The sequence below is a fragment of the Rhincodon typus genome, chromosome 1, assembly GCF_021869965.1.
Source record: "Rhincodon typus isolate 14 chromosome 1, sRhiTyp1.1, whole genome shotgun sequence".
NCBI lineage: Eukaryota > Metazoa > Chordata > Chondrichthyes > Orectolobiformes > Rhincodontidae > Rhincodon > Rhincodon typus.
Window position 1 is genome coordinate 65,401,512 of NC_063332.1, and position 22,747 is coordinate 65,424,258.

General features: G+C 39.1%; 1 protein-coding gene across 1 annotated transcript in view; it reads left to right on the plus strand.

Moving 5' to 3' along the window:
- The window catches only part of ipo11 (importin 11), a 310,760-nt gene that overhangs the window by 154,990 nt on the left and 133,023 nt on the right, over nt 1–22,747 (plus strand). Inside the window, exons 17-20 of the mRNA XM_048597668.1 lie at nt 5,040–5,073; nt 7,199–7,239; nt 18,890–19,006; nt 20,530–20,643. Coding sequence (XP_048453625.1) covers nt 5,040–5,073; nt 7,199–7,239; nt 18,890–19,006; nt 20,530–20,643 — 306 coding nt within the window. The remainder of the gene's footprint in view (nt 1–5,039; nt 5,074–7,198; nt 7,240–18,889; nt 19,007–20,529; nt 20,644–22,747) is intronic.

Genomic DNA, 22,747 nt, shown 5'->3' on the forward strand with positions numbered 1-22,747 from the left:
TAAGGAGAAGTCGGTTAGGCTGGACTTCTCTCACTGAAGCAAATGAGTTTGAGTGATGAACTTATAAAATCATGGGGAAAATTGATAAGGTAAATGGCAGGTGTCTTTTCTCTAGGGTGGGGGGTTTCAAGACTAGGGGGCATATTTTTAAGGTGAGATTAGAAAGATTTAAGAAAGACATGAGGGGCAATTATTTTTACACAGAGGGCGGTTCATGTGCTGAATGAACTTCCTTACTTCAGTGCAGCATCACTGCTCTGAGCTTGTACTAGATCTTTGACCTTGGTTTGATCCACAGTGAAAGCATCTATTGATTCTGAAATGGGAGCATGCCATGGTTCTTCTTTGTGGGCACCCTACTTAGTCCATTTGTCTTCCCCTGTGTTCCCAGTTGAGGAAGTTCATTGGTGGGCTTTGGCCTTAATGATGCCGTATTCACTGCCTTGTGCATGTTGAAAAATGAATTTGAGCAGGGTGCAAACAGTAACAGTTTCCCATCTACAAAGAAAATCGTCTACCTTCCCACAGTGGCAGAAAGTCACTTAAATTGTTATAAACTGATATGCTGTCTGAGTTTTTTTTTCAGGGTGGCTGACCATGCAATCTACAGCTGAAAGCTCAACAATCTGAATGCTCATTGCAGAGCTTCAGCGCTTAACCCTGTTTGGAATTCGGCTGTGTTGTTCTTCATATATATAACACATCCTGTCTTTTAGTGCCTGTCTTCCACTGTAGAGGATCCGTCCATGAATATTCTTAGTGTTCACTCTCCTGATCCCCAGGTTCCCTTGGGTCTTCCTCATATTTCTTGGCACAAATCCTCCCTTAGGGAAGTTTGTTGCAACTACCTGATATTCATGGGGTTTTCTTCTATAGCTCCAATTGTCAGCAAGGAAGGTGGGCACTTTATTATATATTAAGCGTAATGTTGTGACCCTTTATCATTAGTACACAATGCATTACACACTTGTAACTGACCATGCCATCTTTAATCCTGCTGTCCAGCAAAAATTGAATGGGGGTGTACTCTGTCAAAGTGGTTAGGAGATTCAGGTTGAAAATGTAGGGACTCGCATAGTGATTTTAATAAGGAATATTTTGTTAACAAAATTGAGTTGAACCACAAATTGATTTCAGTGTCCTTTTGTCTGCCTTACGAATGAGCACTTGGATGAAATGTCCAAAACACAGGCAACAGTTCAGACCATCTACAAAGCATTCAATCTGTCCTTCACCAAATGTGTCCGATCTACAAAATGCAGTGTAGAAATTCACCAAAAATCTGGATGCAGCATCTTCCAAAATCACAACCACATCCATCCATACTGACAAGGGCAGCAGATACATGGAAGCACCACCACCTCCAAGCTACTCTCAATCTTGACTTGGAGATATTTTGTTGTTCCTTCAGTGTCACTGGGGAAAACAAATTGTAGAATTTGCTCCCTAATGGCATTGTGGGACTTCCTGCACCACTTGGACTGCAGAGTTTCAAGAAGGCAGCTCACCACCTCCTTCTCAATGGTAGTTGGGGATGGACAATAAATGCAGGCGAGCAAGTGGCACCCATGTCCCATGAGAGAACAAAAAAAAACTTGTTGCTATATATCTGGCATAGCTCCACCCACATTTTTGTTTGTAAGGGAGTTGCAGGATTTTGATGCAGCACTAAGGGCATTCTGCTTTGTATTGGATTGTTTTGAAATCCTTGAGTGGTCTTGTAGCTGCACTCCTCCAGACAGGTAAAGACTAGTTTTGGGTGAATGTTATTTGCCACTTATCAGCCCAAGCCTGAATATCATCCAGGTTTGCTGCATACAGACAAGGACTATTGATGTGTCTGAGGAATCATCTATTGGTGCTGTTCAATGACCTTATGATTCTGCGAATGTCATTGGTGAAACAGCTGAAGATGGCTGGGGCTAAAACACTACCTTTTAGAGAGTCCTGTGGTGATGGAACGCAATGATAGACCTCCAACAACTGCAATAATCTTCCTTTGTGCGAGATATGACTCCAACCAGTGTGGAATGCCCCCATCACTGCTAATTCCCATGTTATTCAATTTTGCTTGTTTTGTTTGATCCAGAAATGTCTGAATAAAGACCTGAAGAGTTTATTTCAAGCTGAGAACATTTAAACTCTAAGTGTACAAAAACTTTAGGAATGTTCAAATGTTGCCTTGATTTCAAGAGCAGTCACTTGCACCTTACTCCTTGCCTTAGGCTGTCTTCTGCATAGAGTCATAGAGCTTTTGCAGCACAGAAAGAGACCCTCTGGCCATTGTGCCCCAGCAGTCATCAAGCATTCTCTTCTAATTCCATTTTCTAGTGCTTGGCCAGTAGCCTTGCATGCTGTGGCATTTCAAGTGCTCATCTAAATATATACTAAAATGTCTGAGGGTTCCTGTGTCCGCCATCCTTGGGTGAAGATTGAAATAGAAAGCATTATTCCTGAGAAGGGGAGCAAATAATGAAACTTGATTACTTGTAGTTTAGTGATAGACTCTGACCAGAAACCCTGAAGAATTTATTTGAAACTGACAACATTTAAAGTCAGGTCTATGAAAAGCCCAGGAAAAAACCATAAGATTTTTCAGATTTGGAGTTGAAGTCGCTGTTAACTTAAGCCTATCAAGGTGTTAGAATAGGAGATTTTTCTGTGATACGAGTACTGTGCAAGGGTTGCTTTTGGGTATTGTTAAGACCTGTTTTTGGATCTGTAAAGAAGTGTTTTGAGATTAGTGGGATTTAGAGATTTGTTCAGGTTCTACCAGAAATTGATCACTCATTGTTTATTTTCTTTTCACTAACAACTCTGACATTACAAGATGAAACAGGCTACATTCTCAGTGTAATTATCCCAAACTTCTTTGAATTGCATTTACATCACAATCATTATCAGTTACTCAATTCAATGTCTACTTATCAGAATTAATGCTTTAACTTCAAAAGTTATAGTCTAATAGTTTTATAGTCTAAAACCTATTGAATTAAAAACCAGGTTTCCGCAACAAAACAAGTCTTTACATATTGCTTACCACTTCCGTGTGTGTTCATACTTGCAGCTTGAAGTAAAGATTAAAGTTTTACATCTGCATAAGTAATGACTGCATAAGCATATAATTCATTCAGATTTATCAAATGATTAATCATAATACTGAATTTCAAACCAAATCACCAGTACATGTACAAGACTGCTATTCCATAAAACCAGTGATCCTAATGTTATTCTCCATATGATTGTTAAATAGTACATACTACTGTGAAGACTGCCACATGGAACCTATGATATTGAAATAGTCCTTTTTGAGCTTGACATAGAGCAGGTTTTTTTTTTACAATTCTATCACACAGCAGCATTTGTAACCTCAATAGTTTTGAAACATTTCATTTATTTTTATTGAATTTGGTCAGGAAATTTTTGCAATCTTTTATACTTACGAACGAATCTGTAAAGCCAGCATACTGTCTCGTCTGCAACAGATGGCCAATTATCTGTTCTTGTCATTCTTTCAGCAATATCTAATTCTGTGTTGTATAATTTTTCCTAGGTGATACAGATTTTGAAATGGTAATATTGATGAAACTATCAACATTTGGCATCTTTGCTGTGTTAAACTGACAACAACTCTGGTGTCCACATGTGCAGTTTAATGCCAAAATTGAGAAGTTAGTGCACCGTAGGATATGTGAGCTAATTTTGCACTACCAACTTTCTCCTCCACCCCATCAACCTATCCTCAGTGGAAAGATTTCCTAATTACTTGAATTACCATGAAAGCTTACTTTTGTGTCATAAGGACATCTGAAAACATACTTGCAATCTTTTTTGTCTGGTTGAATGAAGTATGGCTGAGTATTTTGACACTGTACTAATTTTGTAATTATTCTTGAACAATTCCTTTGGCACTCAAAGCTAATTTTATTTGTAGAATGCCAATCTTTTCACAATTGTGCTTAAATAGATTTTGAATATAATATATTTTAAAGTTTAGTACATGAAGTTTCTGCTTTTCTTTGGATCTCATTTGTTTGTCCCAGTCTTTATTTTGTTTGTAAAATGATTAAAATGTGAAAGTTAATCAGTGTGTTTGACGTCCTGATTTGTTGACGCCAAAGATTTTCCAGTAAGAGAGACTACTTAGCATGTTTGATAACAGCAATGCTGGAGATAATCCTTAATGTTGGCACCAGAATTAAGTTAACATTGGAAAGACAAAACCCAAGCCACAGAGATCAGCAGCATTCTTTGAGGTCAGCAGTTAGAACTGTCCCTGTTGCTGCTGACTGCAAATTCTGGGCTATGATCCTTTTCCCCCCTCTAGTTGCAGTCTTCCTCAAAATTTCATTTGCAGTACTAAATGGCATTTTTCTCAAGTTAAGTGGTGAAAGTATTAACTTCGGAACAATGTCTTGGATAGAGCAAACTTGTGAATCAGGAAGAGTACGATGTGTCACTTTCATTATACAAAGCATAATTTAAATATATAAAGTTTCAGACTAAATACATGATTTATTGCTACACTACAATTTTGAATTGTTTAATCATGTGATTTATCCTTAAATTTGCAATAGAGAGATTGAGAGTTTGAGTTTGGAGTGAGGAGTGTAACAACCACTGCTGTGTTTTTCTTTGCACTTGAACTGGCACATCTTTAAAGCAAACAGATCTGGGCTTAAGAGTGTTTATAGACTGTATAGATTTTCTTAAATGATTTATTTATTGTTCAAATAGCAGAGATCTTTTTTCCCCAGTTAAGACTTGTGACCCTGACTTTGCAGCCTTTATTGTTTTGAATATTGCTACTACCCTAATGTATAAAACATCCTGCCAATGTGCTTGTACTGACAACAGTAATTTTAATTCAGTTTCTAAAAAGGTTTTCATCTAAGATACATCTTTCTTCATTCTTGTACTGGATTTATATGCCGTTGATTTGTTTGATTTGAAATAAGATAAATGCCTATTGCAGTTGAACAGTACATTAATGTTAAGATTAAGAACTCATGGAACATTTTGTTTTATTTTTGTTTTAGGTTCGCATTGAGACAGCTACAACTCTGAAGCTTGATATCCTTTAAATGTTGATAGGAATGCTATGTTCTGATGTGATTTGAAGACCGTATCACCATTTTTCCAGTATTGTGAAATGAGAGACTTGATCTGATCAACAGGTGTGGCATCCCTCAGCCTTCTCTATTGCTGCTTCTGCTGACTGCCCATGGCACCAAGGAGCCTGAACAAAACTGGAGTCAATGGGGGTCAGGAGGAGGAAGGCTCTCTGCTATTTGGAATCATGCATGGTGCATAGATAGTTGTGATTGTTAGAGACTAATCAACTCCGTCTCAGAGTATCACTGCAGGAGTTCCTCAAGGTAATATCCTCAAACCAAACATCTATGGCTGCTTCATCAATGACCTTCTTTCCATCGTAACGTCAGGAATGGGGATGATTGCTGAAGATTGCACGCTGTTCACCACAGTTTACAAATTCTTACATACTTAATCAATGGATGTCCATGTGCACCAAGACCTGAACAACACCCAGGCTTGTGCTGATAAGTGCTAAGTGACATTTATGCCACACAGTTGCCAGGCAATGACCATCCAATTGCCATTGTTGCACAAAACTTTGGTTGGATTACTCTGTGAAGTCTGGTCATTGCACTATAGAAAGGATTTGGTTGTACTAAAAAGGTACAGAGGAGATTCACCAGGATGTTGTGTGAAATGGAGTAGTTTAGCTATGAAGAGAGGCTGGATAAAATTGGATTGCCCTCTCTTTTGAGGAGCGAAAGCTGAGAGTGGATCTGATTGAGGTGTATTAAGATTATGTAGAGATGGACAGGTTAGATAGAATGCAGCTGTACCCATAGTTTAAGAGTCTTTAACAAGGGGGAGTAATTTTAACATGAAAGCCAGGAGGTTTAGAAGGGATTTGAGAAAAATCATTTTCACCCAGAGTGAGATGCGAATCTGCAATACACTGCCTGGAAGGATAGTTAAGGCAGGAAATCTCACAACCTTTAAAAAGTACTTGGATGATCACTTGAAGTGTCATAACATTGAAGGCTGTGACCCTAGTATAGATTTAGAGTAATTTGTGTTGATGCGGACTTAATGGTTCACAGCGCCTCTACTATATAGTCTGATTCTATGATCTCTGACAAGAATGAGTCTAACCACTGGCCTTTGACGTTGAATGGCGTTACCGTTGCTGAATTCACCATGCTCAACATTCTGGGTTACTATTGATCAGAGACTGAAGTGGGTCAGCCAGTTAAATACTCGGTTACAAGAGTAGAGCGTAGACTCGAAATCCTCTGGCAAGAAATTCACCTCCTGTCTCCCCATTGTATGTTCACTATTTATAAGGCACAGGTCAGGCATTCGATGGAATACTCCCTGCTTTGCTGGATCTTGCATGATTGGCACCACATTCACCAGCTTCAACATCTGCTCCCTTCGCTATTGACACTGTGGTAGCAATGTGTGTTATATATAAGATGCACAGCAGTAACTCTCCAAGGGTCCCAGCGCCTTCCAAATCCATAATCTCTAACCATTTAGAAGAATAGGGCGGCAGAAGCATGGGAACGCCACAAACTGCAAGTTCTCTTGCAAGCTACACTCCATTCCCGGCATGGAACCATAGTGTTGTTCAGTCATTGTCACTGGGTCAAAATTCTACCACACCTGACCTTAAAGCCCTGTAAATGTCCCTATATGCTCAGGATTCAAGCGGTTTAAGAAGGCAGTTTCACCAGCACCTTCTCTAGAGCAAATGGGGATGAGCAAAAATATGCTGACCTCAGCAGTGATGTCCACATCCCTTCAACAAATGAAAATTACTCAATCGATCAAAATGGAATAGTTTGAACCACCAAGTACTTTTCGTGTTTTTGTTTTGCGACTTTGGCAAAACTGAGTGTTTTCAGTAATTAATATTTTGCTTTCTTTTAATTGATTTTCAATGGTTAAGAGTGAATATATTGACATAAGTGGACTCTAATTATTGTTTTTCATTTACTTTAGATTCATTCTTTTTTTTTCTAATCATGTGAATCTAAACTATGGCTATATCAAGGAAAAAAGTAAGATTTTCACTGAAAAAAATACTTGCAGAATGCTTGGGGAACTGTTACTAATTCAGTAGTTTACAAACAAACATCTTTTTCTTTAACCTGATTGTTACCTGTAGATGTTTTTGAATTTAGGACAGAGCAGTTTGTTCCAGTAAGTATTCTATTATATGCATATTTGTAACTTTGAAAAAAATTTAAGTTTTCTTTAGTACTCCATATTGCGTAAGGAATTTTAGTTGATGGTTGAGAGAAAGAAATCTCAATAGAACCAAAACCAAACTTCAGTAAATGAGGTGACTAAAATCATGGATTGTGCTAGATCTTGTCCTGAAAATGCATGCTTAACAAGGGCACTGTTATTCATTTAGGCCAATTGATTATATTTTGTAAAGTTATGTGTAGGACAGTTTTTTGTAATTGCATTTTTCAGTTTAGTACTTGCATTGTACCTACACATGTATTAATAAAACAACTGTGCAGATGCAAATTCTCAAAATTAATTTAACCATATTAATGAGACTGTTGTGGATTAATCATCAGAGTTAGAGGACTGTAAAGATTATCACGACAAAACTGTACATGAAAGGTAGCTGCAAATTCTTTATCCATAGATTTTTATTAACTTCAAAAATGTTGCTTCATTTCTTTATTTTTCTCTCCCTCTCCTAATATTAAAGGAACTGATTACTGCTACACAGTTTGCTTTGGCTTGGAGGCAAAATGTATTGTGGTTATACACTAATCTCGCAATAGAGTCATAGTATGGATCAGAAACTTCAACTTGTCACGCCGACCAGATATCCCAATCTGATCTAGTCCCATTTGCCAGCATTTGACCCATATCCTTCTAAACCATTTCTATTCATATACCCATCCAGATGCCTTTTAAATGTTGCAATTGTACCTGCCTCTGGTGATTTTAGTTCTACGCCTCGGAACTAAATTGAAATGACACTATTTTCTGAGTTTAATGGGTCTTATTTTCAGTGCTTCAAAGTGTCTACACTGTGGTCCTAGCTCTAGCTTCCATCACTTTCTACAACTTCAGTTTCTTTTTTCCGAATTCAGCATCAAAAGTACATGGACTAAGTTCAAAATTACTAATGCATCATACACAGTGCTTGCAGAATTCAGGAAAGTAGATGAATAGCTTAAAAAGCTACAATTATAAACTGTTATACAGTCCAAATTGCTATAGTGACAATATTTCAAACAAAATACTTCATTAGTTACGAAACAGTTTGAGACATTGAGGTTGTGAAATATTCTATAATTGAATAAGTTAACTTTTTTTTGCCACGCATTGAATTTCAAAATTCATATTGGTTCTTTGCATTTTACAATTCAGCTTTTCACGATGAATGCCGAAACCTAGTGATTACAACCATAAAAAAAGAATTTGTTCTAAAGGGAATGCAGTGAGACATAAATGTGTTATTATTGATTGTATTATAAGGGGAGAATAATTTAAATATTCAAATCCCGGAAGTGAGGTCTTGTGGTGCAACGTTTATTTCTAGGAGTTTTTTAATTTTGTCACTTTGATCCACTTTTCAGCATTTTGATGTTAATAGTTGTTACTGTTGTAATTGACTGGGCAGCTGTCAGTTAGTCTTGCTTCTGTCGTGCAATAGTCATAGAATCACTAAAGCACAGAAGATGGCCATTCAGCCTATCTAGACAATACTGGCTGTTTGTAGACCAATTCCAATCAGTCCCATTCTTACCTTCTCTCCTATGCCTGTAATTCCACAATTTTATTTCTTAAATGTAATGACCCATTCAACTTGGGTGTCAATTTAACATTTTTGTTTTGTCTAAGATTGTTCTTTAACTACTCCAGCTATTCTCTGCTATTTTATATGATCCAGAGTGCTGAATGCTATGTAGCCTTGTAAATTGTACAAAGGAATTGTTTGGGCTTTATAGTTACCATATAATGGGCATAATTTTTGTAGAGTTCTAGTCCAGCAGTGCGCTAGCACAAGTTAAGTTAGAGATTCCTTTGAATTATTTAATCAAGTATCAACAAGAATCAAAAAAACACAAGTGAACAGCTCTCATTTAATATGCATTTTTATCTTCCAACGCCAGTCTACCTGTGAGAAGAAGGAAATTGAAAGCTTAGAAAAGGAAATTAAAGTATCTGTGACTAAGATTTAATAAAATTGTGTTTATTAATATATATGAAAAACATATGTAGACCCAAACCTGTTACTTTCATTTGCAGCACCTTATGACAGACTTAAAAATCTAACAATAACATTAATTGTATTCACTGCAGTCCATTTATACATTTTGATTTTCTTCTATATCATTTAATCTAGCATGACTTTCTGTTTCTAATATCATAGATTTAGTCTGTGGCTCATCATCTCATTGATTTCATGATATAAGACCCTAAATTCCTCTCGCATCTGACCTTCAACTAATTTACCTGTGGTTTTAAAAAAATTTTAATATTTATTTTGAAGGTGATCTCACTGGTACGTCTTGGTACTTATTCCCTATTCATAGTTGCCCTGAGAAGGTAATGGTAGGCCTTTTCCTTGAGCCAGTGCAGTCAGTGTTATTACTTTTATAGTGATTTACAGCTCGGATGCCTGTTAAGAGTGGATCACGTTGATGCATGGCAGCAGTCACATATAAGCAGTACTAAGTAAGAGAAGCAAGTTTACTTCATGAAAAATATAAATCCTCAAATTGCCATGCTGAGATTTGAACTGGCATCCATTGGGTTGCCAGTCCAGTAGCATGACTATTATACAGAGATTCCCTGACTTATTTTTTCTGTCTGATTCTTTGAATGGAGTACCACTTTTCCCACCTTCTTGTTCTTTGATATGAATGATTTTTAGGATATAGTGTTTATTTCTGGGGCTATATTTTCCAATATCAGCTTTAGTATTCTGGAACACTTTTTTGGTCTTGGTCTTAATACTATATGCTTTTTAATATTTATCTCCACTAATTTCTACAATAACTACTGTAAAATACTTTCAAAACATATTCATCATCCCTCAAGAAACGGAACAATCCCCCTCTGTCTCTGAATAGTCCATTCTGTTTTTGACTTTAATATGCTTATAATAGCTATTCCTATTTTCCTTGATGTTGACCTCCACTTCCTAATCTCTTGGTTTTATGTTTATATTTTCTAATTTTTTTGTCTATCTTTTCTTCCTTGTGTATCATATTTAAGCAAATTTATCTTTGCTGCAGCCTCTTTATATATTTACAAAACCCAGCCTGTCTTCTAGTCAAAATATATATTTTTTAAATTCTTTGGTGTGATTTGGGTGTCACCAGAAATGTCAACATTTGTTGCCCATTCCTAATTGCCCTTGAACTAAGTGGCTTACTATTCTATTTCAGAGTGTAGTGAAGAGTCAACCACATTTTTGCAGATTTATGCTCGTGTAAGCCAGTCTAAATAACTGGCCCCACTAAAACTTGCAAACCTGAAACTGATCCCTACTCTCGGCTTCCTGTTGCAAAACAATCTATCATCTATGATAAGTTTTCCCTTATGCCATGAGCTATTATTTTGTGTAATTGTCTTTTAATGTGTCATGTTATCAAATAACATCAGGGAACTCCAGTACTTGACATCTGCCTTTGTCCATGAGGGCCATCTGGGCTTTGAAGTCCCAGAGGATGCCCACCAAAGTCATCACAGTTAACAGGGTCTAACAGTCAGCAGGCTGTATCCACCGCAGCTCTGTATGTTGGAGCTATACCTGATGGCAGGTGAAAAAATAAAGTAGAGATAACAAGGTATAGAGCTGGATGAACACAGCAGGCCGAGCAGGAAAGCTGACGTTTCGGATCTGGACCCTTCTTCAGAAAAAGATTTTCTGAAGAAGGGTCCAGACCCGAAACGTCAGCTTTCCTGCTCCTCTGATGCTGCTTGGCCTGCTGTGTTCATTCAGCTCTACACTTTGTTATCTCAGATCCTCCAGCATCAGCAGTTCCCACTATCTCTGAAGAAAAAAAGTAGTTTTGAGAGCACACAATGAGGTGTTTTACTAATGCATAATCAGCACTATTCAGCATATGTTCACTACGTAGCACATATTCACATGCACTGCTTAAGTTTTCTGAAGTTTCTTAGTCCTGTTAGATCTGCCTGCCTCAAAGAAGTAGAGCACTTTTCCCTATAAGAATACCATAACCGTCTGTCCATGGAAGACTATCCATTGTATCACATTAAAGATGGGCATGCCTCATGTTCTTATTACCTAAGAAAGGATATACCTACAATGGAGGGGTGTTGCATCCATGGCTAATAAGACTAACTTTGGGTTTGTTAGGTGAAGTAAAAGTGAAAAAATCTGAATGGGCTCCGCAGAGATCTTTCCCTTTATACATGATGGAGATATAAAGGACTTCATTCTTTTGGGAATGGGTAGGGAGTGTTTGGAATTGTTCCATTCAGGAGTGATGAATGTATAGTGACTGAGTATGCTCAATCAATGTAATATTGGATTTTGGGAAGATATCCAGGTCTATAATGAAAGTAACAGAATGAAGTGTTGAGTTGCATCAGCCACCATTTTGGAGAAATGCCAAACATGTTCCATATCTGATCGGCCTACACTTGATTATCTTTCCTATCTCAATGTCCTTAATAATTTGGAGAATATTATGTTCATGTGAGTGCAGTGAAGCCAGGGTTAGACAGCGTGTGGCTTTCAAGGTGCTAGGTATTTGTGCTTGCTTGGGGCCACGGCCTGTTTCCTTCCAGGATCACATGGTTACAGGAGTATAATGTTATACAGGAACTGTTGGGCATCTTTTTTTTTTTACAAAAGTTAGGTTTTTCTGCGTGGACTGAGTGAATGGATTCTCACTTGTAGCACTGTCAAAGTAAGGAAAAACACTTAATTTATTAAACAGAAAGCAAAATAACTTAAAAGTCTTGAATCATGTCTGTCCCAAACAGAAAGTAGCATGCTCCCAGTCAACAGATTATTAAAAAAAATGACAAGTAAAAGGTCATGATGTAGAGGTGCCAGTGTGCGACTAGGGTGGACAAAGTCCAGAAGTCTCACGACACCAGGTTATAGTCCAATCGGTTTATTTGAAATCACAAGCTTTCGGAGCGCAGCCCCTTCATCAGGTGAAGTGAGAGAGAAGCCACAGAACACAGAACTGAGAGATCAAAAAACCATACAAATGGTGTGAGTGGAGTATCAAATAATACGTCCCTGCAGGCGACCAAAAGTGTTAGACTGTGTGAGTAAAGTGTCAACAGCTGAATGACAAGCGAAGGGATGACCTCTAATCCAATTAAATGAGGCAGAGAGATAGTTACAAAAACTCAAAACTAAGGTGGTGCTGGAGACAAACCAATTGACTGGAATACCATGATAGGTATAAGAGTTGCATGGTGAGGGTGTAACCAATGTCGTAGGTAATCCAAAACTGTACAAACTAATTAAGGTAGAGATATCATAACAATTTATCCAGGTGATGGTGACAAAACAGGACTGTAAGGAAGATTTTACAGACAGAACAGTGTGGTGGAGTCACATGTAGTGCGACATGAAGGTCACAGTTGAGGCCATCTTCGTTGGTACGATACTTAGCTATCAGTTTCTGCTCAGCGATTCTGTGTTGTTGTGTATCCCAAAGGCTGCTTTGGAGGATGCTTACTGGAAGATCAGAGGCTGATTGCCCTTGACCACGGAAGTGTTCTTCATCTGGGAGGGAACATTCCTGTCTGGCGATTGTTGCGCGGTGTCCATTCATCTGTTATTGTAGCATCTGCATGGTCTTGGCAATATACCATGCCTAGGTTAATCCTTGCCTGCAGCGTATGATAGACAGCATTTGCAGTTGCATGAGTATATTCCATGTACGCGGTGGGTGGTGTTCTCACGTGTGATGGGAGTGGGTAGCACTGCTGCCTCACAGCGCCAGGGACCTGGGTTTGATTCCAGCCTCTGGTGACTTTCTGTGTGGAGTTTGCACATTCTCCCCATGTCTGCGTGGGTTTCCTCCGGGTGTTCCAGTTTCCTCCCACAATCCAAAGATGTGCAGGGTAGGTGGATTGGCCATGCTAAATTGCCCATAGTGCCCAGGAATGTTTAGATTAGGTGAGTTAGACATGGGGAAATCAGGGATAGGGGATTGGGTCTGGGTGGGATGCTCTTCAGAGGGGCAGTGAGGACTTGTTGGGCCAAATAGCCTGTTTCCACACTATAGGGATTCTTTGATTCTAGTATCCATGTCAATGATCTGACATGTCTTGCAGAGATTGCCATGTCAGGGTCGTGTGGTGTTGTGGCTGATGTTGTCCTGAAGGCTGGGTAGTTTGCTGCGAATAATGCTTGATTTAAGGTTTGGCGGTTGTTTAAAGGCGAGAAGTGGAGGCATAAGGATGATCTTGGCGAGATGCTTGTCATAGTCAATGCCGTGTTGAAGGCTGCAAAGAACATGGCTTAGTTTCTCCACTCCGGGGAAGTACTGGAAGGTGAAAGGTACTCTGTTGGTCGTACCTGTGTCTGTTTTGTGAGGAGGTTGTTGCAGTTTTTAGCTGTGGTATTTCGGAACTGGCGATCGATGAGTTGAGCATCATCTCCTGTTCTTATGACAGCATCCTTCAAAATCTTTTTAGGTATCTGTTGCATTTCTCCTCATCTGAGCAGATCCTGTGTATGCACAGGGTTTGTCCTTTGGGGATGATTTCTTTAACATGTTTAGGGTGGAAGTTAGAGAAGTGCAGCATGGTGAGGTTATCTGTGGGCTTGCGGTAGAGTGAGGTACTAAGGTGTCCATTCTTGATGGAGATGCATGTTCCCAAGAATGAGACTGATTCTGAAGAGTAGTCCATGTTAAGTCTGGTGGAATGAAACTTGTTGATAGTACTATGTATCTGTTTCAGTGATTCCTCACCATGAGTCCAAAGGAAGATAATGTCATTGATGTATCTGGTGTATAACATTGGTTGGAGGTTCTGCACAGTGAAGAAGTCTTGCTCAAACTTGTGTATGAAAATGTTGGCATATTGGGGTGCAGATGTGGTCCCCATGACTGTTCCGTGTCTAGATGAAGAACTGGTTGTCGAAAGTGAAGAAATTGTTGTCGAGGGTGAAGCAGATGAGTTGTAGGATGGCGTCTGAAAATTGGCAGTTGTTGGTATTGTTGTAAAGTGGAGATTGATCCCCCTCTGAAAACTAAAACCGAAATATCCAAAGAGAAACATCTTGCCCTATAATCTGTAAAAGGAGTGTGAGAAGTAGCGTGACCTACCTTTCAGCAACTTCTAGTGGTTAAATAAAACAAATCTGATACTTACTTTACAATCAACAAGTAACGATTTATTTGCATGACTATCAGTGAAGAAATTAACTAAATTATTAACAAACTGAATAAGTCCCTTCTAACTACTAACTATTCCCAAATAAAACAAGATTCTAGAAGTATGCTGTTCCAATAAACACAACTCCCACATATATGAAATAAAAAAAAATAGAATTTAGTCTCTTGAAATTACAGCTAGACCACATGTCTTCTGGAAATGTTGTGTGCCTTCTCTATTGAATGTTCTGTCAGGAATGCCTCCTCTGTTGATTCTTCTGTCAGGAATGTTAACTTGTTGTCCTATTGGTACCTTTGATTTTTCTTAGGTAGTGCTTTCTCTAAGATTTAGAGAAGCCTGTGGGAGCCAGCGATTCTCTCTTGAAAGCTGAGAACTGTTAACTCTGGCATATCGCAGTTAGTTCTCCTGTCTTTGCCCAATTGGCCCTTCTTTTATACCCTTGATGATATGTCAATTTTTTACAAGAGGTTTGGTCCTATGTTGTTAAAACCATCAGATTTAAATTTAATTGGTTTTGGTATCTATGTGCCTGGTTCAAATTGATTGGCTCAGTTCAAATCTTGTTGTCTTGGTTTGAAAACATAACTGCTGCTTGGCCTGCTAACTGTACGGCCTTTTGATTCAAATGTTTCAATTCGGGTGCCCCCTCTATTTGCCGACTTTCAAGCTGCTCACAGACTTTTTTTAAATCTCTAAGCATAGAAAAAAAAAACCATTATCTTTTAAAGGGACCACGCAATGCTTCTCTTTCCCCCCCCCCCCCCCCCAGCCCTTTTCAAAACACCAAATTCTAACTTCTGCCTCCCAATCCACAAGTACTCTGCCCAACTTCGTAACCATATTGAGTACTGATTTCATTGCAGTGGTTCTGTTGTCGTGAGGTATGCTGGCGTAGAGTGCCAAAATGTCCATTGTGACGAGTAATGTTCCTAGTTCCACTGGTCGGTGGATGCTGAGTTTCTGTAAGAAATCTGTAGTGTCGTGACAGAAGATGGGGGTTCCTTGTACAGTGGATTTCAAGATGCCCAGAACATAGCCAGGGAGGTTCTCACACAGGGTCAGAAATCACACGACACCAGGTTATAGTCCAACAGGTTTATATGAAAACACAAGCTTTCAGAGCCTCAGTCCTTCCTCGGGTGTTAGTGAGAGAGGTAGTATGAGACACAGAATTTATAAGTAAAAGATCAAAGGGCCACACCGCTGATGAGGATGTCTTGAGCAAACCCAAGATGCTGTCAAATCTTTAATCAGTTAGAAGGTTTTAATTGATTAACGTATATGTAAATCCCTGAATATCTTTCAAGTCACTCTCCTGAGAGAAGTAAAGGTTCTATCAGTGTAAAGAAGAGATGACATTTTAGGTCAGACAATGCATGTTAGGTGTGAGGCCTTGTTTGGAATCATTCTTGGACACACACATCTCCATCAGGGGTGGACACCTCAATATCTCACTCTACCACAAGCCTCCAGATAACCCCATGATGCTGCACTTCTCTAGCTTCCAGCCTAAACATATTAAAACAGCCATCCCCTATGGACAAGACCTATGCATACACAGGATCTGTTCGGATGAGGAAAAATGTGATAGAAAGACACCTGAAAGTGTTGAACGACACCCTCGTAGGAACAGGATACATGCCACAGTGAAAAATTGTAATGACCTCCTCAGAAGACAGACACAGGATACGACCAATAGGGTACCCTTCGTCGTCCAGTACTTCCCGGGAGTGGAGAAACGACACCATGTTCTTTGCAGCCTCAACACATTATCGATGACGATGAACACCTCGCCAGTATCTTCCCCATGCCTCCACTTCTCGCCTTCAAAGCTTAGACCATTGTTTGCTGCAAACTACCCAGTCTTTAGGACAACATTGAGTGCAACACTATACAACCCTGTCATGGCAACCTCTGCAAGACATGTCAGATCATCGACATGAACACTACCATCACACGTGGGAACACCACCCACAGTGTGCACGGCAGGTACTCATATGACTCGGCCAACGTTGTTTATCTCATACGCTGCAGGCAGGGATGCCCTGAGGCATTGTATATTGGCGAAATCATGCAGAAGCTATGCCAACAGATGAATGGACACCATGCAACAATCACCAGTCAGGGATGTCGTTCCCAGTGGGGAAGCACTTCAGCGGTCGAGGACTTTCACCCACGGATCTTCGAGTAAGCGTCGTCCTAGGCGGATTTTGAGATACACAACAACACAGTCGTCAAGCAGAGGCTGACAGCCAAGTTCGGTACCCATGAGGACGGCCTCACCTGGGATCTTGGGTTCATGTCACACTACAGGTGACCCCACCACACTATACACTCTCTCACACACGCATACATACACACACACACACACACACACACACACACACTCACACAAACACACTCTCACGCAGATTGTCTCTTCTATATACACAGTCTCTCAAGCAAACACATGCAGATGCACATGCGTACACACACGCACACTCTCTCTCGTGCATTCTCTCTTCCCCCCTTCAGAATGACAGCCAGAAGCACTATATTTGCAGATGACCACTTCCAGTCCCAAACCCATCACCAACCCTTGCTTTTTCAAGCTCATGTAGGCCATCACAGCAGGAGTCATCCTGTCTGCTTGATCTATTCCCGTTATTTCTCACTTCACACCTTCAGAAATACATTATCCACTTTGGACCTGTTTCCTCTGCAGCTTTTAAACATCGGGGTATTGCATTTGTGAAGATGTAGGTTATGTCCCCAACAATAGTGCTAAATGTGCTTAGTAGTTTAGTTTGTGTTCACACTGACAAATGAGAGAGAGTTGATGCGTGGCCTATTCTACTTGACTTCTAAAAGCTAATGACAATTTATCCTGCCTTTTGGCATGTAGATTAATGCTTTTGCAGCTGAAATCTGGTCTCCACAATTTGACAAAATGCTAAATGCACTATAAGTTATTAAGCCATGAGACATGTAATTCTGGTATAAAAGTTGATAAAGGATTTGAAACTAAGCACATAAGGGAGGAAGAATGCATTTTCCAGCAGATGATTCAAGATGGACGTCGGTAAATAAATAGCAAAATTACCTTGTTCTGGCAATACTAAAGCAGCCCTTGTCCAAATGCAGCAAGACCTGGACTATATACAGAGTTGGGCTGACAAGAGACAATTAATAGTTCCACCACAAAATTGACAGGCAATTTCCATCTCCAATAAGAGGCAAGCTAACCGCCGCCCTTTAACATTAAATAGTGTTACCAAATCCCCCACTATCAACATCTTGGGGTTACCATTAATCAGAAACTGAACTCAATGTAAGTACATTGGTGACATGATGACATGATTGGTGATCAGAAGCTAGGAATACTGCAGCGAGTAATACACCAACTCCCTATACCCTGTCCACCATCTGCTTGTCAGGAGTGTGATGAAAGACTGGCCGTTTGCCTGCATGGGTGCAGCTCCAACAACATTCTATAAGCTTGCCACCATCCAAGAGATAACAGCCCATTTGATTGGCACCACATAAACAAACATCCACACTCTCCACCACCAATACTCAGTAGCTGTAGAGTGTATCTACAAGATGCACTGCAGCATCTCCTAAACACATGACCACTGCCATTTTGAAGGACTAGCCTGCGAGTTCCCCTGCACGCCAATCATCATCCTGACTTGGAAGTATACGTTGCTGGGTCAGAATCCTGTAATTCCTCCCTTTTTTAAATTTTTTTTTCCACTCGTCAATGTAGGCATTGCTGGCTGGCCAGTATTTATTGCCCTTTTGAAGGTGGTGGTGAGCTGCCTTCTTGAACAGCTGTAGTTAACACCCATAATGCCATACAGCACATGGACTGCAGTGGTTCGAGAAGGCAGTTCACAACCACCTTCTCAAGGACAATTAGAGACCGTGAATAAATGCTAGCCAGCTAGTGACACCCACATCCCACAAGTGAATAAAAATAACGGACATTGGAAAAGCTAGAATTACCATTTTGTACAAATGAAATATTGGTTATTTTGTTTTTTTCGTTAGTGTTCATTTGTGTTAAGTTGCAGAGTCAAGTAGCATAGTAACAGACCCTTTAGCCAACTCACCTGTGCCAACTAGGTTTCCTAAACCGAGCTAGTCCCACTTGCCTGCGTTTGGCCCATATCCCTCTTAAACCTTTGCAGTCCATATACCTGTCCCAATGCCTTTTAAATATTGTAATTGTACTCACCTCTACCACTTCCTCTGGCAGGTTGTTCCATATACGCACTACCCTCAGTGTGTAAAAGTTACCCCTCAGGTCCCTTTTAACTCTTTCTTTTCTCATCTTAAACCTATGCTGTCTAGTTTTGGCCTTCCCTACGTTAGGGAAAAGGTGTTGGCTGGTCACCTTATTCATTTGAAATATTCTGTTTGCCATTATTTTTGAGTACAGGGTATCTTTAAACTGCTGTAATAACAGTGCATAATTTATTTTCTTCTACAGTACTTGGAAAATATTTTCAGTCTACTCTTCCACTTGCTTCAAGAAGTCACAGAATGTGATACGAAGATGCACGTACTGCATGTAATTTCTTGTGTCATCGAAAGAGTTGGAATGCAGGTAATACTGTGGAAATGTGTACAAATGCAAAATCGATTTTAAAAATCTTTTAACATCAATTATCATAAATAGAAAACTTAATCAAACAGAAGTTAATATTCAAGTACATTTTTCCCTCTCCACTTCACACTTTTTATTTTTTCCTTTTGATGATGAGTGAGCCATTGGAATATGATTTGATGCTAGTTGCTCAAACCCAGGAAGTGAAGTGTTTTGGATTGTAAACTGGCAGCTGCTCTCACATGACCTTTTCTACACTTAGCTGTTAGTTTTGATTGGTTATTGAGAACTGAATTAGTTCTTTTAATAGCCAGCCAATTTGGAACAGAAAGCTAATGTATTTCTTTCCCATTTCTCTGAGGTAGGATGTAAAGGTTTAGTTAGACGCAGTTGCTTTTCTCATTAGATTTATGATATATTTCTTATGTAAGGCTTCTTAAAAAGTGGGATTTTTACAATTGTGATAACACTCACGTTTAGACAAATTGCTGCTTTTCGAAGGTGCAGTTGTGCACCAATGACAGTCTGGTAAAGCGTTATTGATTGGAGCTGCTCATCTAAATGGTAGTTGGTTACATGTTATTGCCTCATTTATTTAATGTTCATGTGGCCGCTAGTTCTGCTGCTCAAATCCATTTGGCAGAAATTCAGTTGTTGGATCCTGACTCTCTTTTCTTCTCAAATCTTCAAACTTATAGAAAGGGTGAAAATGCGATCTTTTGCCAGCTCATACTGCCAACCGGCAACTTCCAAATTTCAAAACTAAGCAAATAAAAACAGATTGCAGACCTTTTTTAAAGCCAAGCTTGTATTCTCCTTATTCTCTATTCAAAAAATATTGAGTAACTTTCATGATCCAAATAAGGAAATGCAAACTGAGGACACACCCAGCTGAGAAGCTAATTTAAAATGACAGTATTGAGAGCTCTTTTCTTACTAAAACAGCTATTTGTTTTGTGTAAGAATGTCGTTGGCAGTAGATACTCCAAGACAAAAAAATGAAACACAATTCTAATAAAAAGCAGGTGAATAAAACAGATATTTTGTTGAAGTACCTTTGACTGAATCTGTGAGGATGGCATTCACTGTCTTTAGAATTATGAACCACCCAGCAACTTGTAGCATCCATATGTGTACGGTTCAAAGCAGAAATCCATAAGTTGCTATCATTGATTTCCTGCAGATCTACAGGATACTCTAAGCGGATCCCCACATGGAAATCTTTTTGAAAAATCAGTTGAACAGACATGAATGCCTATTTTTATGCTATTAAGACTCGCTGTAAAAACTGTTGAAAGAACAGTGATTATTTGAGAAAGGCTTAACTTGTTTTTTAACAGTTACTGTATTGATAAGTATTATTGAACTACATATCTGGCCTTAGAAAAAACTAATTTGTGGATTTTCTCTAAATTTCTCCACCACAAAGTGTGATTTAAGGTTTTGAAATATTTTATGACCATTCTCATGCTTGATGTTTTGCACATTTTATGAACTATTAATCAAGTTTTTTAAAAATTTAGATTCGACCTTATGTTGGATGTTTGGTGCAATATTTACCTTTGCTTTGGAAGCAATCTGAAGATCACAATATGCTGCGATGTGCAATTCTTACCACACTAATTCATCTCGTCCAGGTACAGTTTTAATAAGATAATAATCTTTTCACTAGATTCAGAATTATATTGAATTCCATTCAGCAGTTCTAGGAGCTCAGCTCTGCATAATATCAAGAGTACTAGGCAATGTTGTAGTAATCTATCTAACTGTTAACTTCTATGGTCAGAAATAAAGAATCTGATTACATGAGTAAATTAATGCTGGTCTGTTGCTGTTCATAAAATTGGATCATTGATTATGGCTGTACTTTTTAGAGAAGGGAAGAAAGTTAGGAACCAAGGTTTGGGGCAATTTGGAATAGTTATGACTCATGACTAAACTTTGGGCAGTGTGATAACTTGTCTGTCGTTCCCATTGCCTAGCTCTCTTTCCATCTTACAAATGTAAGTTTATTACCCCCAAGTTCCCATCCTATTGCTTTTACAAATAGTTCATTGTCCCTGCCTCTCTCATTCTATGTAGGCATTGGATAGGCTATGTAACGAAAGGTTATTACTTAGGATATAAGAATAAAAGAAGGTGCAGGAACCAGCTGAATGGGAGTTCAAGCCTGCTTTGCTATTCAGTAATATCTGATATACTATGTCCTTGACATCACTTTCCTGCCTGTCCCTAAAATCATTAATTCCCTCGTAGATCAAAAATGTGTCTAGATCCACTTTGGATGTAGCCTCCATTGTTCCCTGTGCTAAAGAATTCCAAAGGTTAGTGAGAAAAAATGCTGCCTCATTGTTGAATTTAATAGGAGACTACTCATCATGGAACTGTGTCCAACTAGTTCTAGTTTCAGCTACCAGGAGAAACATCCTGTTGATATCCACCTGTCCGGCCCCATCAGAATCTCCTGTTTCAAAAATATCAGTTCTCATTCTTCTAAGCAACAATAAGTATAGGCCCAATTTTGACAAACTTTTCCACGTAAGACAAGTCCTTTATCCCAAATATCAACCTAGCGAGCATTCTCTAAACTGCCTACAGTGCACGTACAGGAGACCAAAATTGTCGAGGTCACTCGAAATATACTTTCACCAATGTTCTGTACAGTTGTACCAAGACTTCCCTATACTTACACTGCATCATACTTGCAATAGAAGCCAACATTCAATTTGCCTTCCAAATATTTGCTGAACCTGCATGCTAGTTTCTTGTATGTCATGTACAAAAGCATCCAGATCCCTCCTAAGCACAGTATGCTGTAGTGTCTCTCCGTTTAAGTACGATACAACTTTTCTATTCTTGCAAAAGAAATGGATAACCTCTCCTTTTCCCACATTACACTCCATATGCCCACTCGATTAATGTTCTGATGTCTTTTTCAGACTCATTGTGTCCTCCACACAACCTGCTTTTCAACATACCTTTGTGTCATCAGATTTGATTACAATGCAGTTTGTGCTTGCTCCAAGTCATTAACATAATAGTTTATAATTGAAGCCCCAACACCGGTTCCATGGCACCCCAAAAGTTACAGCTTGCCAGCTGGGAAATTGGTGCAATTATCCTGGCTTTGTTTCCTGTTCGTTAGCCATTCCTCTTTCCATGCTAATATATCACCCCCAATTCCATGAGTCATTAGCTTACATACTAACCTTTTATGCATCACCAGATTTGAAAGTGTTTTGGAATTCCAAATTCTGTCATCTATTGGTTCATGATTTAATTTATTATTGTCAAATGTATCAAGATACAATGAAAAGTATTGTTTTGCATGTTAACCAAACAAATCATACATTACATAAGTTCATCAGGATAATACAACAGAATGCAGAATATAGTGTTACAGCGACAGAGAAGGTGCAGAGAAAGATTAACTCTAATATATGAGAGGTCAATTCATAAGTCTGATAACATTGGGAAGTAGCTGTTGTTGAATCTGTTGGTAAGTATTTTAAAACTTTTGTATTGATGGAAGATGGTAGGAGAGAATAAAACCAGGGTGGGAGGGGTCTTTGATTATGTTGGCTGCTTTCCTGAGGCAGCAGAAATTGTAGATGGAGTCACTAGACTGAAATCTGGTTTTCGTAATGGACTGGGCTGTGTTCACCATTCTATAATTTCTTGCGGTCTTGGGCAGAGCAGTTGCCATACCAAGCTGTGATACATCTGGATAGGATGCTTTCT